We start from the raw sequence: 24,838 nt of genomic DNA, 5'->3' as shown, positions 1-24,838 counted from the left end.
ATCTAATCTATGGGGATAATAAGCACATGCATAGAGTTTTGAAAATTTATAAATCTAGATTCATATGAAATTTATATATTTAAGATATTTAAGAATAGTTATCCTGTGTAGCTCGTAAATGATTTGTCTTAATGATTATTTGTGGATAGACGAGGGTTAATAAAATACAATTATGCGACACCAAATTATTTTATTTTATAGGCCAAAATGATAGCGCTGGTATCTACATAAGTCGCTTAATAAACTATCTTAATGTTTATTTATCTACATTATGTCTTAATACTCACAAAACAATATTAACTAAATAAGGCAACGACTATTCCTTAATTTTGTTAACCATTTCTAATTATTTGAAATGAAATGTTAATTAAAAATTTCATGAACACGTGAAAAGGTGTTTACATACACAATATAAACGTTTAAAAAGTGGGCGAGATACGAAATTTACATCTATTTTAACTGCAGGTACGTACAATTGTAAACAATGTTAAAAGCCAGATAAATATGCTATTAAAGAGTAGGTAATGTCTCGGAGATCATAATATGACCCTTGCCATACGTATAATATTTTAATTCAATAGTGCCTATGACAAGTATTTATAAAGATTATAATACAATTGGATGACCATCACAAAGGTACTTACAATGTTTGCCAGTTCATGTTACTCGTTAGTTTTGTGGCCAAAGTTAAGAGCACCTTATCCATTCTTATGTATGTATTAATAAAATCATTTGTATTATTATTCTAATAAAAGTAAAAGCTAGTAGATATTTACAATTTGTTACATTATTCCTTATTTCTTATTATAACATATTGTATGTTTAAGTAAATCGTACAAATAACAAAAATGTGATTATACCAACGTGAAATTTATCGCCTCCGGCAATACGTATCACTTCAACACCGTAACCTTTATTATAAGTCCATTCTTTTATACACGTCATAGATGTTCAAGCGCTGAACATCATTACACGAACAGATCACTCGCCTGCTCGGCGAAGTCCTTATCTCATATAGTGTAGTACTCCGGTGCAAAATCATTTGCGAGGTTGCTAAGAAAATGGAAATCTGAAGACGAGTTAGAATTGTCGCCTGTTGCTGGCGCGGCGTGTGTCGCCTCGTAGAACTGCTGGAAGGAACCGTACCCATCTGCACATTCTCCAGCACTGTACGCCTCCGCTGTTACAGGTCCTTGTGGGTTGCTTGGACCGTACGAAGGTGCCGTCGTCGAACCACTTTGTGGAGCTCCGTAAGCACTTGTATCGTAATATGCGTTCTTCCCATACTCATTGCCGTGAGCATTCTTTGGATTTTCTCCACTGTAGTATCCATGTGCGTGATCATGCTGTCCACTCTCATGGTAATGGTAGCCATAGTGGCTATTTGGATAAGCCATGTGTTCTCCTGGATATCCTTGTGGTTGCTCATATCCGGGATGACCATATGCCACTTGTTCTTTTCCGTATGCTGTATAACCATAGTTTTGATAGATTTCGTGAGGATAAGCCTGTCTGGAACCATTCGTAGATCTGGCGGATGGCGACCCATCCTGCTGTCTTGTGTGTTGTTGATTTCGAACGTAGGCATGTTGATCGGCGCCTTGTATTGCTGGCCCGTAGGCTTCATAGGCTCTATTGTTTTGTTGATATTGTGTCAATTTGCCAACGAATTGTTTGGAATCCATTCGAAAGTCGGGATGGGGTACAAATTGCCCAGGAGGTGCATTACCTCTAATAACGTAGGGTGGCATAGCGTTTGGTACTGTTTGCGTGTGAGGTTGAGTTGCCGATGCGTTGGGGGGCGAAGGCCGGGGATAATGACCTAGCGGGCTTTGATGCATACTGGAGGGAGTTCCTGGAGTTGACGATGGTGTTAGATTGACTGAAGAAAATTTGCCACCATCTGGCAATCCAGCAACTACAACAAGTCCGTCTTTAGACGAAGACGGCGATACTTTACAACCGTTGGCGTCTAGCGACGGCGAGCGTTTTCTTGATTCTTGCTTAATTCTTTTGGCCAAGATTCTTGGGGCTACAACCACCGCGCTGTTAGCAGGATGTTCATCTCGGGAGTCATCTTCGGCCAATTTGTCCAATGACGATGATGAAGCAACACTAGACGCGCCGTCACTGGCAAAGCTATTGTTATTTGTCGCGCTAGGAGTGTTATTATTCCTTGTGCGCGAAGAAAGCTCTGGCAAATCCTCAGTTGGAGAACATAGGGCGCCTGGTGGTAATTCACAACCTTGGCAACTTTTTTTACCGGATAATGGGCCGTCGTCGTCGAGAAATTTGTCGAGTCCCGTCTTGCTTTTGCCGCCCTCTGACGTAGTAGAGTCCTTGTCGTCACCATCTTCGCTTTTACTTAAAGTTTGTCTTTTGTGTTTCATACGTCTGTTTTGAAACCACACTTTTACCTGCAATGGAAATTAACGATATGAGTAATTGATTTTAAGGTGAACTCTTTTTGATTAGACAGTGGCGGCTCTACCATTACCCACAACTATTTATTCTTTATAGTGGCAGTTTCTGTGTTACAGTATTATGCTTTAAAAGGAATTGTAAGGTTGGCAAGTCCTCGGGGATTAAAGCATCAATGTAACGTAGTAGTGACAGATCTATGGCAGAACTTTTGTTAGGAATTTTATAATTTGAATTGGATATAGCTGATTACATATAGGTAGGCTACCTACACGTTAATTTTGTACTTTTATTACTTTAATTAAGAAATTAAGAAAAAAATATATTATACTCCATATGCTATCCGTATTTTACCCAATATTGCCAGGATTGGATAATTTAGAGTGTTCCCACCTATTTGAGTTAATTTAATTAATACCAAGTACCTAAATGTAGAGTGTTTTACGGGGGTATGATTCTAGGTAATTTTCTCTACACCTTAGCCAAAGTTACATATTCTATCCGGGATAGAGGAATTTATTATAGATACCTGTCTCTCAGTGAGGTCGAGGGACGCAGCTATTTCGATCCTCCGCGGTCGACACAGATATTTGTTGAAGTGGAATTCTTTCTCCAACTCCAACAACTGGGTGTTTGTATAAGCAGTTCGAAGTCTACGTGGCAGGCCATTTTCTGTAATAGAAAAAATATATAATTATAATTATAGCAGGTTAAAAACATATAGATATCTAATTGCTAAGTCTTTATTATAAATGTCTTTATCTCATTGTTTTATTAAGTATCTACGCTACATTACCTACTTGCAAATACAAGAAATACCTTTATACTTTGTACTTGATATTGGTAGGTAACATTTTCTAGCATTACATAGTTTTGCATAATGAATTACAATTACACCAGGTCCCTAGACATTTATGTTATGTACCTGGTAGTTACGTTTTATATCATCGCATTATTAAATGCTATGTTTGTTGTTAATGTGTATTATTCCTGGAAGCATTAAATAACAGGGTTGTGAGCGGCTCGCGGGTGCGCTTTCCTTTAATGTAATAACTTGATCGCATGTCAGAGTACCGCCCTTGACGCCATTGTGTCGAAACAGTTCTTTTTATTTTACCACAAATACGAATTGGAATTCGAAATTCAAATTACAAAAGGGCGGCGAATAATGGGGCGATCGCGTTCGCGTGACGATTCGTGCCTGGAATCGTGTGTATTCGTATAATTAGGGCATTTTGGGTCGTTCTTGTTGTATTTGGAATAGGCACTAAAATGCGATGAAGGAACGCATACATTATTTTGTAAGTTTGGGTGGCGCTTGGTTTGATTGACGTGGCTCGCCAGTTTTCGCTTTTGCCATTGGACGGGAGCAGCTGTCAATCAAACAGTAAGTAGGACTAGTTACGCATAGTAGGTAAACCGCCCGGCGCCCTTCTAAGTTTTTAAATAATGTAAATATCAATTTCATGTACAATAATTTAAATTCCTTCCTTTTTAATAGGATATGCCTAAAATTTTAATCTGTAGTTAAGTCTATACTAGTTACTCGTACATACTGAATTTATAATTATTTTACTTGGTAGCATTCGACGAGTGTAGGTAGGTAGTTAGATACGTTCTTAAATTCATAAGTTCCGATTAACTATAATACTGTTAAACCGCCCTATCCTATCTAAATATATTTATCAAGATCATAATAATAATAATTTTCAGTTCACTGAGCCTGAAACTCGATGGACTTTGGTCAGCCCCTAGAATGAAGGACATTCAAATTCAAGTGGGTAGGTACAATTGATAACAAAAGTGAGTCTAAGCACATTTAAATGAAATATTTAAATTATATTACTCCAATAACTGGGCAAAGTGGCAAAGCATGGGTACTTGCAGGAATAGGTAGAAAATATTAAACGAATCTATTCCTGCCATTGAATTGAATAGTATTAATCACCATATATTGAGATTTGAAATTTGTAATAAACCGTCTGAAAATTTCTCCTCAGTCTTTAACAGCAGTAACTAATAATAAAAAGGCCTAAGTATTAGTATTTCTAGTTTTTTAGCATAGGTATCTACCTTCTCGATGTAAAGCAGGTACTAAAGGTACCCACTGCCTAAGGTAACGTACTACCTACAAATATCTTACAAACACAACACAAAACAAATTTCTTTTTCAAAACGTATGCCTTCCTGTAATTTGTTCCAAAATTTGTATTTTATGCCAATTCTACAATATTTTATTTGCACCCTACCTATCATTATATTTCTTTTCACTTTAACTCCACACAAAAAGGTTGCCTGGAAGAGATCGTTGCTTAGCGATAAGGCCGCCTATTTTGTATTTTTAAAATTATTAATTTTCATGTGTTTTTATTCTGTTTATGGGTACAATAAAGTATATTATTATTATTATCTATAATACATTTTTAGATTGATAACTGCTTTTGTACAAGTGTGTACTAACTTATACAACAATCTTTATTACTGCTAGGTGGGGGGTAGTTTTTGCGTGTTATAGGGCTCTATTATGCGCGCTCGAGCGCCACCGCGTATAATGTTCACATTATCACGATGTGTCGTTCTGATGGCCACTGGTGAGCACCAAATTTCTTTTTTCGGAATACCTAAATATTCTGTTTTATCATTTAGCCTCCATATTAAGTGAGTAAGTTATTATAAGGATGCGATATGCTTTGTGTTAAGTTTTAACGTCTTCGGTGGAGGTAGGTAGGGTAGTGCAGCTAGTAATGAAGTTCCATGGGTGAGTAGACATAGCAAACAATTCAATTACCTCATTTCCAACGTATGTATGCTTGCGTAGCTAAGATTTTGACTATGCGTTAAGTAAAAACTGCTGTCCATTGTCATAAAATTAAAAACAATTAGCCTTACAAATCCATTATGGTAATAAGTTAGAAAGACAGAGATATTATAATTATAGTCTATGTAGATGTACACAATATATCATCTAGCTTTTATGGTTTATTTTAAAGGGACCAAAATTTGTACTTAATTTGTTGAATTGTTAACTCCACCCCTACATTTTTAAATTCTCAAATATGTTCCTCCTTGTCCAACAAGGAGGTAATAAATGGTGTTTAAGTGGTGTTCACTCGTAACCCTGCACTCGCCGACTCTTGGGATAGGCAGGGTCGAAGATTTACGGCGGATTAAGGGTCACTTACATTGTCAACAGTCCGTTGTCCGCACTTAATTTGATAATATCGCCACCCTTGTGGTCATTGAATTATTACTGCTACTTATGCAGTTTTTACCTGAGATATTTCGGTACATAAATTCATTTTGTTTTATCTCCTGTAACTTTGATAATTTTCTTATTATCTTAATTTTTTATAAGTTTGCAATTTATTTAGTGTGTAGATCCATTTGAGAGTCTAGTTAATTAGGTATTCTTCAGAAAAAATATTATTTGTTATAGTAGAATAGCTATACAGTAACTTTAGCGTATTTTATCGTAAGTATCTTACATGTATTTTGATTTACAAGTCTACTATTGTTGAGTTAATGAAATGACAGGTATGTACCTAATAAAATTTATTTCTAGAAAATGCCACAACTGTTTCAAAAAAAATCTACTTGCTTCTACATGGTGAGCTAAACCAAGCGGGTATACTGAACTAACATAGCTCACAAAAGTATCTTAGTAGTAAACAAAGCGAAGGATACGCGTGGAAAGGGTTCCGTAAGTTTAAATAATTAATCAACAGCCGGTAAAGGATTAATGCGGCGGGCAGTTGGCGGTTGGATGCCATTAGAGAGCGTTCGATGCCCCACTAAATGTTGCGGTCGCATTACTCGTGTCCCGACATATGGCCAAGGAGGGAGCTCTACTGCGGAAATTATCTCCCAGTTCCACCTCGAGAGTGTTTTGTTTTGGAACGCGTAAAAAAGTTTTAAGTTGCAGTCCGCTTGATTTCATTGCTCACTGGATATTTACTAACAAGGGTAACAGATTTTTTATGACATGGAAGAAGCAAAGAAGTATGAAGTCAACCTGACGGTATGTGGTCGCCCATGGACGTCTATCTGTACTTAATCAACTCATCCATCTCATCATTTGAAGACTGCAGCTGATATCAGATTCTTGCTTAGCTTGTGTTTTCCTATTATTGAATTTTTGACATGGAATGTGGATACCTCTTTTTAGGGTATAAAACTCCTAAACACTTTTTGTAATGTAATGTAAAGTTAAAGTTCCGCCTAATTATTTTATAGATAATTGAGGTACACAGATAAAGTATTAAAAATTAACTAATGTATGAACCACCCCTACACTTAAAAAACAGTTACTCGTAGGTATTTAAAAATATCTGACATAAAGCACGATTCTTATAAAATATGAAAGTAGAAATGCTCAAGCTACATACTGAAGTTAATTTAGAAAAGAATGAAATGATATAGGTTAGTACGAGTATAAATTATACAAAAAGCTAGTGTAGCGGGTGGCACGTGCCACACACTGCCACCAGTTGATAAAGCACCAAACATTTATTTTGAATGTTGAGCTGCAACAGAAAGTTACGGAGGGAGGAAGTTGGGTAAGAAATATTACGTTATGAGGTGTGAAAGGCATAAATGTAAAAATTCAATATTTCAAAAGGCAAAAGTAAATTTTTCCGCAATTTCTTGCCAACAATGTTAGGGTGCTACGAACGGTGAACTGATAGCGTACTTAGCGTGTTTACATCCTAATGGATTACATGTGCGATTACACATGTTACAAAAACAAAAAAGAATTTGTAAAAAATATCAGTTTTTTTTGTGAAGAGTGAGAAGTTATAGATGATAAATAGGTGTTATATTCCAGTGGCTATTTTTCCTGCTTCCATGGCTATTTTTCCTGCTTCTTCCCAGAACTATATCTAATGGACCTTGCCGAGAGACATTATTATCCAACTCATGGAATAAAAACTATATATGGTTAAACAATATTGGACATGCATAGTTTATTTAATGCTCACAGCCTACTTACATAACATTTTTTTAATAAGGAAATAAATTCGGCACCCATATTCTACTTAAACTATATTATAGTCATTTCATTTGTCCAAATAAATAAATTGTTCAGTTGCCACAAAACAGTGCAATCTCAACAGTAAACGAGCTTAATGCGGCAGATTAATGAAATTTCCGCGTTGACGGAATCGAACCGGGGTCCTCGGGGACAAGCTGTCAAACTTCCGAACTTGCACCGTCTGCGGCGCGACAACTTTTAATAACCTTCTGTATCAGCTAAATGGATTTGGGACGGGATTGAACCTCCACTCATTACGTTTTCACCCAACTGGTACGCAACTTTGGCATTACCGAATTAAAAAGGAAGTTGTTACGCGATGTGCAAATCAATTAATAGGAAATTAATATGCAGGGTTTTTCAAATAGGCATTTAGGGCTAAATCCGAAACTATAAGGATAACTGCATCATTCGTTTTTATTTTTATTATCATTTATTTTTCCTTAGCCGGGAATCGAGCGAGCAACTCCTTGCAGCATTTTTCGCTAATTCTTATAGTTTCGGATTTGGCCCTGAAGGCCCGTTTGAAAAATTCACCCTGTATATTTTAAGAAATTCTATCCAAATGTTGCTTGTTGTTACTGTATATGCGTTTCGAGATTTAACTATCACTTTTCACACACAATTTACAAGTAGACGTAACAACGGCAATTGTAAGACTTAGGTACGTATAACTAAAGAGAAATTTACAAAAATACCTTAACATACTATAATTTTAATTCCACATTTTAATAATCATACTGCCATTTTCGGTTCTAAGCTCATAGAGACAGCACTATGCTTAAACCATACAAATTAAAAACAACACCAATACGTCCATGATAATAATTTGAGTTTTTTTTAAAGAAGTATAAATAAAATAAATTAAGATACTCGTAGACTCAAAGATATTTTATGAATTAATAAAAGATACCATTGAATCTGTATTCATGTCACTATGTACAATAACGGAACCCACAATATCGTTTTGAAATAAAAATATTATTAGTTTAATACATATATTTCTTTTGTCAATAAAGTTACAAGCCTTGGTGCATGTTACAAGGAATACCACAAATGTATTTCTCAGCAGTGTATTTCAAGGATTCCATTGTTCAGATAAGACAGTTGTTATCGTTACCCCTAGAAGAAAGCAACGGGAACATCTCCCCGGATTGTAATTGAACCGTCTTAGACCTGTCTCTCGGTAATCCACGCTTATAATTGATGCGACAATGTCAAATAGGCCCCGATACAGCTAATCGGAAAAATACAAATCCGTATCAACATGATCGATTGGTACTGTCACTTTAATAGATAAACAAGTCATTTGCTACTGCGAATTGGTTCCAGATTGTTTTGATGTAGGATTTATTGAATAAACCCCATTAGCATTTTACAAATTTTACATTAAAACGAGACTGATCAAAATGCACAATATTTAAAATAATGCATTACTACACATTTAACAACATACGCGTACATAAAAATATATGTAATAGTTAATGTACAGTCGATGTAGCTTTTTCATTGAGCATATTTTATCCGATTAGTTGGCTATCTCGCTAATTAAATAAATAAGTAAGTACTTCCTAATTTTCAAAGTAGATATTTTTCTTTAATTACACTTTCTTGTACAACCCTTTAATGTTCTGTACCCTTACCATGAGTTTTTACATTTCGACGAATATGACTGTTTTGGTATTTGTTTATGTATTGGCCCATACAATTTCCAAGTTCTGACACGATCCGGTAGAGGCGCTGATTGGAAATTCTATGGCCAAATACGTAAACAAATACCAAAACAGTCATATTTGTTAAAACGTAAAAACTCATGGTAAGGGCACTGTTGGGCACAGGTCTCATATAAGAATAATCCATAAAATAAGTTAAACTAGGTATATAAAATTTGTAAACTGCCATGATTCCACATATTTTATGGAGTTTGTTAACTGCGACCTTTACTATCTTTATTAGGGCGGCGACAATAAAGCGCCTCTTGGAATATGCAAAGCGCTTAAGACTGGTGGTATTTAATTGCCCTTGAAAGGGGCGACAAAAAATAAACGGCCGATATAAATAACGGTGCACTTTTCATAATCGCAATTGTCGCCGGGAGAATATTTAGTGCGCAGTAAAAGCGTCCCGATTGTGATCCCCGGGGATGTGGGGGGAAGGTTAATAGTTGGGGGCGAAGTACTGAAGACGGTGCACTGTGAGTTGTGGTCAGGGATTGAAAATATACAGGTAGGTAATAGATTTTTTATGCGCCTATGAAATATATTTACTCGTATATGGGAGCTATCATCATTATCAGTTAACAGTTCAATAAATGTCGACTTTACCCTATTACCTAGTGCCAATTTAGGGTAATAGTAGATCACGATAAGAATAATTTTCATAGGTTAGCAATATAGGAGAAAGGTTTTTTAAATGCAGCCTTTTTTTGCTTATAGAGTTTTTCTAAATTGAAGGTGATATTGTATTGTGTGCTGCATACTTTCTCAAGATGACACGGCTGGGCGTCTAATTGTCCTTAGAAGTAACTTTTTATTTATTTTATTTATACCATAAGTGGGACTTTTCGTGCTAAAATCACTATTATTATGGAGATTAAAATGTCTATGTGGTATAATCTTAATCACAACATAAAACACCATCTATTGCAGACCCCACAAAGAAGTAAGGAAAGCATTGCGTCGGGGAATAAATTTTATTTATCAAATAAAAAGGATGGCGCGCTCGTTTTTCACCGCTTCGGGGACATTATCGCTTCTTTTAATTATTATCCCGCCGATATTCGCGACTCACTATGCCGAGCTGTGGGTTTTATTTCTCTTCACTCATATACGTTCAGGTAGGTACTATCCTAAGATAGGTAGACAGGTAGGTATGTAGTAGGTTTGTGTAGGAATAAAATATATAGGTATACCTTTACATTCTTTGCTTATTGATATAATGGTACCTAACTATATATGGACAGAAAGTGTAGTTTATAAATATGATGTTTGTAAGAGGAATAACCTACATAATTTTGATAATATACATATTTTAGTAGGTGCTGTATAACAATGAATTGAATTAGAAATTATTTCAGAAAATTAAACGTTTGAAGTAAAACAACTCGTGGTCTTCTTTTGAATCTTAAATGTAACTACGAAATTGTATTTTTTCTTCAGTTAAAATTTAAAAAATAACCCTATACTAATTAAAAGTGTAGTCCTACATAAAGTAGGAAAATCAAGAAAATATTTAAAAAAAATACTCTTCTACTATTCCAGAGGGATAGAAGCATAAATTTAGAGTTGAGATTTGGTTGAATGTAATTATGTGAATAAAACGGCAAACATTTTAATTCGGTGGCAGTAAGGCGGCTCGCCCTACCGGCCCGTAGGAAATGAAGGAAAAAAGCGCCGGAAGCTGCCCCCTCCTCCCTCGGCTTGTGGTTTTTTAAATGGAAATTTATTGTTAAACACTTCGTCAATGCGTTTAAGTAAGCGTCTTTTAAGAAATTCTTTATCCAATTTGGTTATTACTTACGCTGTTGTCCACTTTAATGTGGCGTAGACAACTTTTTAAAAACCAACGGAAAATTAGCGATACAGTAATAAAGACGGTGTTTAAATCTTAAAATTGAAGTTAATTTTTTTATATTATATGTACCTAATAGTTACCTTCCATTCTTTCAATAACACGATCCTTTAATCAGTTCTTAATTTAATTGTCATATTTTTCTTTGGCGTCTATCACCGGCAAGTGAGTTAATAAATAGGCGGTAGGGGTAAGTGAACTCTTTCAAAACTCTGAGAGGAGTCCATAAAATTTACTTCAACTGTAAAGCTGGTCCGTTCCCCACAATTGAAAAGCGCGAGGGAGCGGGCCGCGCAGATAGGGCACTTACTGTAAAAGTTAAAGCTAATTGCCCTTAAGACATATTTTTAATTTCATTGCCCATTCCTTCTTTCTTAGTGTTTGGTGGAGTTCACTAACTCGTGGTCGTCGTCTGACAAGGCGAGGGTAGCGAGTAATTGCCATTTTTGTAAGATAAGGTCACAATTTAAATGTCGAACATATTTTATGTGTTTAGTAGGGAATGTTTTTCAAAAAGTTCACGTAGCGTGGGAGAGTCTTGCTTCAAAGTTTTATTTTAGTTTGTATTCAAATCCTAATAGTAATGTTGAAGCACGTGGCTCGAAGCGGTGGCCGGTAGCCGCCGTCGCCTTTATGTTCGTTTCTCCACATCCATTCATTCTGTCATTTCATTTTCATAAATGAATCATTCTTCATTTGAATTCGGCTCGGAATTGTGAGGTTTTTTTCTTGAGCCGCTGACCTGCCCACCGTGGGGGTCGGCGCAATGACTGATGATATTATAATGTTTTATTTTTCTTTAATATTCTTATCACTAACTATTGTGGCCGCAAGGCGGCGAACATCTGAGCGGGGAATGACTGAGTTTGTGGAGATTATGTGTAGAAGATCAGATTAGGTTTTTACAAGTCTTCGTTGTAAAGCTAATCATGATACTCGGTAAAGGTATTTCATTTCAAATTAAAGTATATTACTAAGCTATAGCTCACATAACGATAGGAAGACCTGAGCTCTTAGTAGGGTTTGAGGTCAAAGGTTTTGCTATAGCATATTAATTTCTCGATTACCGAGTGTCCATATTCCCATCATTTAGCGCTTTCTATCACTGAGGCGGCAAGAAACTGTTTAGCGGGCGTGACACAGAAGTCAACTGTCAATAGATGTCGCTGACAGCTCTGATGAATGAGCGCGACCGTTAGAAAGGTACATGCGCCCGCGCGCTTCGGCTCGTCATTAGCTTCATTCACACACGGGAAGATGAAAAGAAACAACCCGAGGCTCCCTGGTACAACTAAGCGGAAGTCTATACAGGCATTGCTATGCAACATATTTTAAGATTTATACTTTTTCCGTCCTTAAACGTTTTGAAACAATAATTACTTTTATAACTTTTAACACATACCTATACGTAAAATAAGTTATAGATACCGGTCAATCGTCATAGTTATTTTATAAGTAAGTCAGCTTTATAAATTGTCAAATCAACAAATCAGGAAAATATTTATACCTACAATTAAAATATATCTACTAGATTTAGATTGTAGAGTCATTCATTGTAAGTACCTACGAGATAAACTTATATCAAAGTAATCTATTGGTTATGTATATAACGGCTTTACGAAGTTATGGATTTACGAATCATTCATCAAAATCTTTATCATGAAGATATTATAAATAATGATAAAGCAAACAACGTAACAAAGTAGCGAACAATTTGTTACACAAAATCGTAGTAAACAGAGATAAAGTTTATCGTTGCAAGTTGCGCAAAAAGCTGTAAAACAAAACCCGACGATGCCTCGGGGTCCCGCCTGATATTGATATGAGTGACTTGCAGTTACCGCCCTTTGTCGAATAACGCCGATGCCATGGACAACTACACCCCAGTCTCCCCAACCCACCGCTGTTTGCCTAACAAACATTGTCATTACAAACATTTTACCTACTTACGACCTAATCTTACTTAAGTGTCGAAATAACACCGTGAAATAACCATCACAATCTATCAAAATGTTATTTGTTGTTCGTGATTGTGGATTGGTTGATCGTGGATGAGTAAAACTAAGCCTAAATGTCTTTACTTAGATATAACATTATTTGTGAATGCTTTTATCGATCGTTTAATTGAGAACGACAACCACATGTACAAGTGCTAACATACAAAAATTGAAACATTTGTATACAGGGTATATTTTGTGTACAAGAATAAACTCCATCAACTAACGTTAAAGAGCCTTACTAAATGTCCGTAAATCTTATCAGGCGACAGTAACGGGACATTTGGAAAGTTTGTGCAGCCACAAAACTGGGACTGAAACTGCCACGATGTCCATAAACAAGTAGATGTGGCGCGAGTGGAATATTCAAGAGGAAAGTTGGTCCAGTTTGTTGAGTCCACTCAATGGGGTAACACTTGCATGGAACGGCCGGAGTTGGGGCGTACATCATGCCACACGTATTGTCCCCTTAATGAAGCTAGTTTGCGATGATAGGCTAAGTTATTGTTATCTAAGCGCACTTTGATAGCCCCTTAGCCGTTTGACCGCTCCTTAAAGGTATCTACTTTGAATTCGACCACCATAAAGTCAAATGGTTGTTGCTAAGTTCTGTGTTTAATGATATTTTCGTGAATACTCTAATCAGTTTATGTATGGTACAAGATATATACAGTTAAATGTACTTTATATGTCTAAAATGTACCGAGAATGTATTGAGTATCTCAGGTGGAACGTAAGAATATCTAGCTTAATTCTAGTTGAAATGAGGACTATTTAAATCGTGGAAATTAAATAGGATGTCTTCTATGAATTACTAAGACTTTGCAATAAAAGTACAAGAAATACCTAAAACCTGAAACATTTGTTGAGGGTATAGCTTCTCATATGATACTAGCTGACCCGGCAAACGTTGTGATGCCATATAAATAAAAAAATGTTAAGGGTGAACAACCCTTATCGCTTAGGGGTATGAAAAATAGATAGCAGCCGATTCTCAGACCTACTAATATGCATATAAAATTTGGTGAAAATCGGTAAAGCTGTTTCGGAGGAGTACGGTAACTAACATTGTGACACGAGAATTTTATATATAAGATATAATGTATCATAGGTATATGTGCCCAAAAAGTTCGACATCACGCAAGTGCGGACGAAACTTTCTCGGAGCGATCCAACTGTGAATATGAATCCTATTATTTGCTACAATGAAAACTTCCTTTGTAACACATTGTGAGACCTCTTCGTACAAGTGTGAAGGAAGGAAATAACACGAAATGTTTCTTTGTATACGACGTATACGAGTGTGTAGAGATATATTTTATGCGGCACTTAATGCTCTTCAAACTGCGATGTGTTTGCGTAATATAGTGTTTCTCGAGAAGTTAAATAGAAGAATGTTAGAATAACGTACCTACAATAAATAAATATGCATATCAATATATACGGAGTCATTATCTATCCAAGTAGGTATTAAGAATATTATCCAAGTATGTACGTATAAGTTTATCTTCCATTATGTTTTTTTAAATGTCACTAATAGGGAATTTATATAAAGAAAAGATAAAAAATATGAGAAAATCTACTACAATATTAATTTATAAAGGCTTAATAACTCAATACACCGAATTATTTAACTGACTTTATGTGTCTATTTGAATGCAGTTTAGTGCCTACTTTATCCTAAGATCCGATTTTCTGCTATTTACTTGTCTATCTTTTCTAAATTATTTTTATAGATAAGTAATTCACTGATTGTTAGAGTAATACCGAGTTGTTTACACAAATAATAATTTGAAGAAAAATTGCAATTTTTTACCAAAATTGAAATTAAAGCGTGTCAATTACTTATAGCAGAAGAAAACAAAAACATACATAATAATATAACACTACAAAAGTCAACAATGTCGACAAAAGTTCACGTGTGACAGGCGTTCGACTGTCGCCCGCGTCTGTCAGCGCGACGTCCGACGCAGCATGCGTGGCGGATACATCGCTGTTTTTACACGTCTTGTCTTAAAACAAACTGTCACGTATGTCAATAGCGCTGATAGTTTGATATTATTAATATGTAGCTTATTTATATTGTGTATTGTGACATTATTTACTACTGAAATGAAATGCCACATGTGTTTATTTTATTAACTTTCGATGATTCTTTGCTTTTAAGTTATATTTGAAGCGATGAATACGTCTTAACTTAAAACGACTACGACTACAAACATATTTTCGTGTATTTGTAATAATTTTAAACATACTTAGTACAATGATTATTATGATTAATTCTATAAATACTAAAAGTAGACTAGATAAAATACTATTATTAATATCTTGTATTTTAGAAATTAGGCGAAGTAGAACATAATATATTTTACGTTTCAATATGTATACAGAAAATATCAAAATCTCTTAAATATTGATATTTTCGTCTCTATTTTCATGGTTTTCTTCAATGTTTTATACACAACTCATTACACGTCTTATCAATATCCAATCTTCAATCTTGGTTTAAATCAAAAACGTGTATGCGTAAAGAGGTATCATGTCGACTTTCACCGATCTCGATGTTTGTAGAGTAATGAAGTGGCAAAGAGAGCGAACCGTGTGCCTATAAAGTTTCTTGCTTATTTTTTGCCCAAGCTTAGATTGCTATCCAATAGCCTACTATGCGTACTAGCTTGCCTACTTTGTTGGTGCATTCGTTGCATGTCTTTAGAAAACGTGTCTGTGAAATTATGTATGTGTCAAAGTATCTATATTTTATCTACATAAGCATACAAAGAAATTCAAAATGAATCCATAAATGCGCTATTTGAAAATAGGTGCTATTTTATATGTATATTAACATCATTATATAATTCGATTAGATTGGAAATTAGTAGCAAAAAATACAGGAATTTATTAACTTTATAGTTATGGTTTCATCTTTGTAAAAATACAACTTTTGCGATATAATTGTTCAGAATTATCAATATTAAAACGAATTGCTAATGGTTGTAAATTGTATCTTGATTTATTGATTTTCCATTCAGTTTACATCAAGTTATACCTTTTAAATTATTTCACATTTAAATTATTACACATTCTTTCTAACAATACATTATGTAATAGTTATGTTATAAGACAAATATTATATCCATTAAATAATTGATTGTTTTCATTAGTTCTAGTTCGATTTTCGTCATCCCCGATAAATGTATTTAATGGTTCTACGTTTCTTAAAACACCCTATGCCGCAATGTTGGGGTCCGTTATTTGCATCACCGTACAGTCTGCAAAAAATATAGATACTAGGTCTAATGATGAGTGTAAATTACCTCATTACCAAGTTATGTTTACAAGATGTTAATTAGGCCCTTGGAGTGACCAAGTGACATAGTAAGCTAAATAATGATTTAAATTAACAATTGGCTAATGCTTCATCTGTTTTTGAAACAGAATTTTAGCAACATAATCTTTATTGATACCATAGACATAAGAGCTTTGCCACATAATAAAACTTCTACAAGATTAATTATAATTTTAAAGTAATTATATTGCAAGAAGCTCGTGGTATGCTTACATATATTCCAATGATATGCCATTTTGTATATTTTTGGGCCTTTGCTAACTCTACCAGCGCTCTGTATGATGATTGTGCAAATAATATCGTGGGTACATTTTATTGCGCACTTTTGGTATGAGTAAGTATTATTTATAACATGTAACATAGTAATGATGAAAATAAAATATAATAAAGTTTAATAAAATGTAAAATGTGTTATAATTTAATTGACTTTATTGTAGATATTGTGGTTGTAACTTTGGCGGTAAGTTTTTAATTTCACGCGATCACAATTTTCCTCCAATTTAAAGAAGTAACTCATCAGTTGAATAGAAAAAGATAGCATGCTTTGATATAAGCGTAGAGAAAGGGACAGCAGATCATAAAAGAGGGAAGGAAAAATAAAACAGGGGAAGAAAGTTAAGCGTCCGTGACTTTTCAAGATTTTTTCGGCGTTTATTTTTTAAAGTTTACGCTCGGTCGTTCTGTAGCGAGAAGCGAGTATATAAAGCGGGCATTCTTTGATTTGTGCTTTGTCTTGTTTTAACTTATATTTTATGTAGCTGCGTGATATAAAAATAACTTCGCGTTTTCCTCTCCACTATTATTTGATTTTAACATACATTTCACTGACATTATTAGTAGGACTAAGCACCCAATTTTTTTATACTTAGATACTAAAATGTGATGTATCGAATAAAAATATCGGCGGTACCTAATTATTTTTTCAATAATTGTGCATTAGATGTGCGTCGTGTAAACATGATACAAAATTATTTATGCATTTCATTTATAGATATTATGCCAATAGTTGTATTTCTGACTACCACTCTTTCGTTTCTCACGTCATAAATCCGACAAAAGCTTCAAGCTCTCACGCACCCAAATAAGACGGCGAGCATGAAATGAAATCTATATTAGAAATGGTAATAGGTTCATAAGCAATAATGAAAGTAAACTTCCGAAGCGTCTAATTACGGTGGAACGGTCGAAGGCAAATAGTGAGACCGAAGGCGCCGTTCGATCATCCATCACGGATAGAGAGCCTCTTTGTGGCCACCGACCAATTACCGACATGAAAATTAAATTCACGAAATCTAATTAACAACAAATTGTTTTATTTATTATGATGCGTTGAGGTCATTTGTTCCTGTCGGTGCGGCGCCCGGGGCGGGTCGCCGCGGTGCCCATCAACCGAGATCCGATACCAGTTTTTTGGTTCGTCCTGATGCTCGGAGACAGCCGTGTTATAGTGTGGAAGTGTAGCACCTGACCTTGGCTTATACGGATGCTTGACTTCATGTTCGTAACCATAAATATAATCCTTATTTGTCGAACGATATTAAATGTGTAAGTTACCCTTAAACTCCTTGGATTATAAGAAACATCTTTTAAATAATTTGAAAATAATTTTGCTCACAAACAGTCATCCATACGGACTTTGATTAAACTGTTTCTTTACTTTCAGTGGCTCATCGGAAAATGAAAATATAAGTATTCAAAGGTTCATAAAAAAATTACTTAACCCAAAATTATTTCGCCATATTTGCTCTACGGCTACGGCGAGCGTATCAGACGCGGGCTACTCATAATGCGACTCATTTATTATGTTGGCGAAATGGCGACACAGCGGTTTTATTCTTAGAATTGCTTACAAATAGGGTATAATGATGTCATTATCTGTATATATACGTATTTATATTATATGATTGACGTTAATGAAATATTTTACTTTTTACAGGATTTAAAACATTTTTAAACTTTATGCTTATTTATTGATTACATAAATAAATTAACGATGCATATAGGTAACTAAATTTTACGCAATGTAAAAAGTTTAGCTAACGGTTTCGTTGTTATTCTGTTTATACTAACGTTGGCTGGCGGATACTAATTCTAACAATAAATTAACCTTTACATGTATTAATCCAATATAGGCGTAATAGGGAGTACACACATAACGACGTGGATTTGGTTGGAGTTGGTTAGAAAAGGCTTCATATCTTCACCATTTCGGTGTATAGACCAACGCATACGATGAAAATACCATAATAATTGATATCATGATATATTTAAGATATAGATATTATAATAAGTTATCTCACATGTATAAATTGCTACATGCTAAATAAATAGTAAGTATTTCTTACCGAATATTTTTTATTGGTAATCAATGTTTCACTATTCTATCATTTCCCTTGCGGAGACGGCAAGGTGAGCCACGTGACGTATGACGGGACGCAGGTCACTCATTTGTTATGATTGCGGAATGACGTAATAGGGAGTACACACATACCGACGCGGTCTGCCTTAAGTTGGTCAGAAAAAGCTTTGTCAAACAATTAAAACACAACAATTTATGTAAAGATCGTATTTTTAGATAGGATAGGACACTTATTTTTAAAATAGGATAATTATATAACTGTAATACGAGTAGTAACTTGTTAAACATGATTAAGATTTGATAATGTACAACACCCAATATTTATTTCTAAAAATGTTAAAATACAATCATTATCAGTCATCCTGTCTTAATAAAAAATATAAAATTACTAAATATTTTATGTAAAGGAGAATAAAAAAAAAAAAGCTTGTAAAATACATAATAATATCTCCTTCAAGAACAGGTAATGCTTTATTGGATGACCAACAATAATATAAATGTGATATTTGCATATGCATACTATCTATAGTACTTTTCTACGTGTTTGTGCTATCTCCAAATGATATATGATCAATACCCAATTGATGTCAAAGGTCGTAAGCATGAAAAATTTTCTGACCAATGCAAGCCGATTTCACGTCAAGTCGATGTGGAAGGACCCTTACCAAGGAAAGCTCACAAAGACCGTTATATTGTCAGGATTGCCTACAAATGGATCACAAACATATATTCTGTTCGACCCTCAGTCATAACCTGAAATGTGTGTTAGTAAAGTTTGTTACTTTGTAGGTTATGGATGTACGCCTTTGCGACTGTTTGTTCAAGAATCATTTCTGTTTCTTATGATGTTTGCTAAAAACAGTAGATGCAAAACAAAACTTAAGTACTCGTAAGTGAAGGGGATTATTTATATTTTATGCTTCATTTGTTATTTTTTTACTCTGAAAATTTTATATTCATGACATTTAATGGCATGTTTATTAAATTATAATTTAAGTATTAAGAGTAAATAAATAAGTGGAAGAACTTTACTACGACTACTTTTCCCAAACGTTTGAAGTATATTTTCATTTAACTTATGCGATAATATTTTGGGTAATAAATGTAAATACACTACTACAAGCAAGCATTTACTAAACTGTAATTATTAGAAATATGTGCTTATTCAGGGATCAAACCTTGAACCTGTCGATTTGATGACTAAAACATATTCCTTCATATCATTTTCACCTGGGGTCCCAGATCGGTTTTCGGAAACGAGTATGTTATCGGTTAAGAAGCGAATGCCTTGTCGCCTTAACTCATTTATCACACGACACTGTGTCGTTCAGGTTTGTTATAATATACTTATATACATCATTACGTGATGATAACATTTTATACGTACTAAGCCATAGTTGTTAATCATTATAGCAGATAGCAGTTATTCTTTTTATTGGTGTAATTGGTATCAAAAAAATATTCAAAAGATGATAACATATTTAGCCACACAATCAGTAGCACTTTTGTAAATTTAATAACAATGTTTTTCTACTTTCATTGACACAGTAATTGTTAAGTAAAATAAAAATAAACATGTCAATATACAACAATAAAAATAAAAACATTTAAATTTAATGCCATTACGTCATTCCATTGCGTGTCTTTTTAAATTACGCATTTATATGCTCACATAATGGCTCCAGCACGATATAATATTATTATCATTTCCGTCCTTAAATTGCGAAGACAAAGGTCTTTCAAACATTCATAGCAGAGTTACGGCAGAGGACTGACAAACAGTGCTATTGGTTAATTAAGTCTCAGTGTGTCAGTCCCGTGTCCGCTAAATTGAGTGTTAAAACAGTAGCAAATGTCCCGCAGCGGGGCCTCATCCATCACGCGGCTGGTCACGTATTTCAAGTACTGACAAACAAATGTTGTTTTTATTCATTAGGAATAAATGCTGTATAACAACATCATTGTTTTATTGTGACCAGTGACGTAGATATCCCGTTTTTTGGTTTGCAGAGTGTAAGGTACAGACTATCACCTTAGATAGGTGTTTGTTGTCTATGCATCCCACATAGCCCGTCTCTTCTAAGATCCTGTGGTAATTTTTTAAGGTGGCTCCTTCCGTCAACAAAAAAGTTTTGTCATCTATACGATATATCATGGCATTTTTTTTCATAGTTCAAGTAAGTGATAATTAATTTTGACTTGAATATTGTCCAAATTATAATATACATAAACTCAAAATAGTGGAGAACACGTACATAGTTACACTACATGAAAAGTTATTAATACAGTTCAATGGTAATAAACAAATGTCGATATCGAAGTTTAACGATTATAGGAAATAATGAAAACTAAAATTTATTAACGTTAAAAGCTAAGTTACTGGAAAGTAATTGATAGGTCGGTATTCATATTGATTTTTTGTAATTTTAGTCCATATAGCTTTATAACTTTCTATATTGCTTACATTACTTTCTGTAAAATTAAATATTCGTTAGATATTGATAGTCTATAGATTGTATTTTATGTCCTTGAGAGTAACTAAGAAATCTGTACGGCTAAGAATAATGTTGGTACATCGTAATTATGTATATCATGAAATAAATGGAAAAACATAACCCTTCCTTGGCAGTCGGGTAAAAATTGAAAATTATATATTATGTAATTATACCAAGACACATTATCTATAACACATATTGAAATCAATCAAACCCTTTTTAGACATCAGTAAAAATTATTAAATCAAATTCAATTTTAAATATTTCTAGCATTTTTACCCACTACTAACACTTCGTCACCAATTGTTCCTTTTTAAAAAAGATAGAATACAAAAATAAAGTCAAAATTCGCGTAACATATAAACTAGGTAAGGGTTGTCCCATTGAGTGTCGGCGACCGGGATACCAGCTCCTATCCGGTTATCCATCATCCGCGGGTCAGGCCGTGATAGGCACCCCTGGCCTACACTCTGACCCGTGACTTCGCGGGAACGCTTGCTATGCATTCTGTTTAATCGCTTACGTCAGAATAAATTCGCGTAACATATAAACTAGGTAAGGGTTGTCCTATTGAGTGTCGGCGACCGGGATACCAGCTCCTATCCTGTTATCCATCATCCGGGTCAGGCCGTGATAGGCACCCCTGGTCCACTCTGACCCGTGACTTCGCGGGAACGCTTGGTATGCATTCGTTTTAATCGCTAACGTCGAATCGAATAATTTAAATAAATACTTAATGCTTTTTTAGCTTGGTTTTGCCACTCTACCGATATTATTTTCTTGGTATATTACTTGTAACTACTGTTTGTTCATAACTTATTCATAATATGATTTGTTTTATAAAAACGTAAAATAATCAAGCGTTAAAAATTAGTTAATTATTGTAGAGCTTTGAGATTAGAATTGTAGAGCGCACTTGTTACGACTCTTTTACAGTCACCAGCAAACAATTTATACAAAATAATGTTCAATTAAAATATATATATTTACCAAGTTTATGTAGGTTGCTTGAAAAATATGTTAGAAAAGCAAATATCCTTGGCAAGTATCTTAAGGTTGCATACCATCGTAATTAAAAAATCGAATGCTTAAAATGAAATTTAGAATAATTACATTTAGCTCGTAGTAGGTACGGTGTATGCAAAAAGACGGTGGTAAAAATTAGGTAAGGTTCATCCGCCTATTAATAGAGGAACTAAGGAACGGATCAAAGCCCTATTCCGCGGTGTCATGGTAAAATATTTAAAAACTCAAATCTGTGTCCCTTTACTGTGCACTGACCTAATTCGGCATAAAATTATCCTTAGATTGAAACAGTGGCCCGAGGCCGATGTCGTATTCACGTTCTGCTCTGGACAGTTCATTTTTAATAATAAATGAGACGAAATCAAGACATGACGAATAAATGAATCCAGAACTTGACGAATAAATGAATATGGAATATGATAAATGGAAGGCTCGGATCCCTCGCAAAGATTTTTTCTTTGCCTCCGACCGAACGGAAGACGCTGGCTTTTTCCTTTTGTAGCGGGACAAGTTAAGCGTTTTTTGGACGACCCTGACTGCCGGTGTAATATTTATCATTTCATATAAAACTTGGATCATTGTGTTACTTGCTTTAATTCCGGTCACCGGATTACGCTTGTTTGTATCGCTACTACTATTATATGTAACATAATAAATTATATCAAAGTAGAAGAATATTTTTTGTGTTATATTTGAGCAGTGGATATTAGCAGGTTTAAAATTATATATACCTATAATTAAGTTGCCTATTCTTGTGTTGTTATAGTTACTAATATTAATGAGTATCGCAATTTAATTCTTTATCTGGTTGGAAAGCCTAAGTTTATAAAAGCACGTCAAAGAAATAGGTAAATTAACCATTACGAATATAGAGCTAAAAGCAAGTGTTATAAAAGCGCATCTTTATTTTACGATCGATTACTAGATATATCTCACAACCAGTGCAATACCTCAAAACATTACCTAAGAGGTACTATTGAAATATTTTCGTCATAAAGCATTAGGTGGATGGAAAGCGAATGCGTGACTCGAACGACCTCGCGGCGGAGATGTGCCGATTTAATCCGGCGCGCGTAATCCGCGACTGCACTAGTCACTGCCACGTGGTTCTATGATAAAGTACCCGAGCAGATTATGCAAATTCTTAAAACTTTATTCCCATCTCTCTCCAACTTCCTCGGAACCCGTCTCGCGTCCCGCTCACACGTGACGATCTGCTCACCCCACGGACTGCGCGCCTGATGGATGATGCGTTATTCCAATAACAATTTGGATATCATATCGTATGTAAAATTTTTGAAAGTCAGAATGTGCTACACAATTTTTGGCGTGTTGGATTTGAAGATTGATTTTGCGTGCAACTTGATGACTTGTTCAATAGATTATTTTTTTCATTATGAGTTTTCATTTTAATAGAATAGATATGAAATATAGACTTCATACTATTCTATTGCATACACATAAATGTAAATTTAATGAAATTATTGTATGAAACGATATATAACGAATAAAATAAAAAAAAACGTCAGTAATTTGGAAGTTGCATTTCTATTGAGTAACATAATAATGCACATGAATACGACGCATATTAGTAGACTGATAGACGTAACGATATTGGGAGATAATTTTTTAGCCTAATTATATTGATCTTAATAGAGATTATTGTGGTTTCTGTATAAGAATATAAGCAACCCAGTACCGACCCACATATGGGCGTGGATGATTATCCACGAGCGAGGGATTCCTCGCCCATATTATACCACGTAGAGCTCGAGTGTTAGTAGACTTCAAATACATTTAAAAATATGACAGAGAAGTCTTGTGCATTGACATCCCCCTTCATCGTTAAAGCAATTTATAATATCATCTTAGACAAAAAATTAAAAAAAATGTGATAATTAAAAGCGAATTATTTACAATTTACTTTGATCTTTGAGAGATCTTTGCTTATATCAAACGGTAGTATTACTTAGTACCGTAAGCCTTAAACCTCGGAACTCGAGTATAACGGACGAATTTTTATAAAATCTTTTTGAACGTGTTCTTTACAGTACATACTAAAATGCTTACCAACTTTTTGCCGATGGCACAACTAATCAATCGGTACAAACAGACGTAGACGCGTGTATGTCATTCGCGGTTCCGTGCGAATAACAGTTTTATAGCTGTCACACGTTTATGGCGATGATGGTTGTTTCGTTTTTCTCCTGAGTAAAGCCTACTAAAATATTTCACGTTTTTGCCGTACCTACTATAAATATTCTACTTATGGTTAATGTTGAATTTGGATCAACCATAAGCCCCTTGATAATAAACCCCTTGATGTGTTGTTAATATATTTTAAAATAAAAGGATAGTTACCTACCATTAATACGTATAGGTACCTAACTGTTTCATCGGGTGCATCTTTACTCATAAAGATTTACTGTTGTTTATTTCTGTTCATTGTGTGGCAAAATACTTGTGGAGAACACGTTCTATATGAAGAAGAATATCAAAAGTCAAAAACATAATGATCAAGGACCTTACATTTGAGATACGAGAATGCTAACTCCGAGTATATATACATTTGTCGTGATCTAAGTCCCAATT

General features: G+C 34.6%; 1 protein-coding gene across 2 annotated transcripts in view; it reads right to left on the bottom strand.

Annotated features, from left to right (window-relative positions):
- Positions 1-170: 170 nt before the first annotated feature.
- pb (homeobox proposcipedia) overlaps positions 171-24,838 on the bottom strand; it is a 57,615-nt gene continuing 32,947 nt past the window's right edge. For both annotated transcript variants that reach the window (XM_073073155.1, XM_073073154.1), the window contains exons 3-4: positions 2,951-3,093; positions 171-2,417 (exon numbers count right to left, since the gene is read on the bottom strand). In XM_073073155.1, coding sequence (XP_072929256.1) covers positions 1,011-2,417; positions 2,951-3,093 — 1,550 coding nt within the window. In that variant the 3' untranslated portion in view covers positions 171-1,010. The remainder of the gene's footprint in view (positions 2,418-2,950; positions 3,094-24,838) is intronic.

Source organism: Epargyreus clarus, unplaced genomic scaffold (assembly GCF_041222505.1).
Source record: "Epargyreus clarus isolate Ecla_fem2 unplaced genomic scaffold, WU_Ecla_fem_2.2 ptg000005l, whole genome shotgun sequence".
Lineage (NCBI taxonomy): Eukaryota > Metazoa > Arthropoda > Insecta > Lepidoptera > Hesperiidae > Epargyreus > Epargyreus clarus.
The sequence above is the reverse complement of the archived record's forward strand: the minus strand, read 5'-3'. Positions and strand labels throughout refer to the sequence as shown.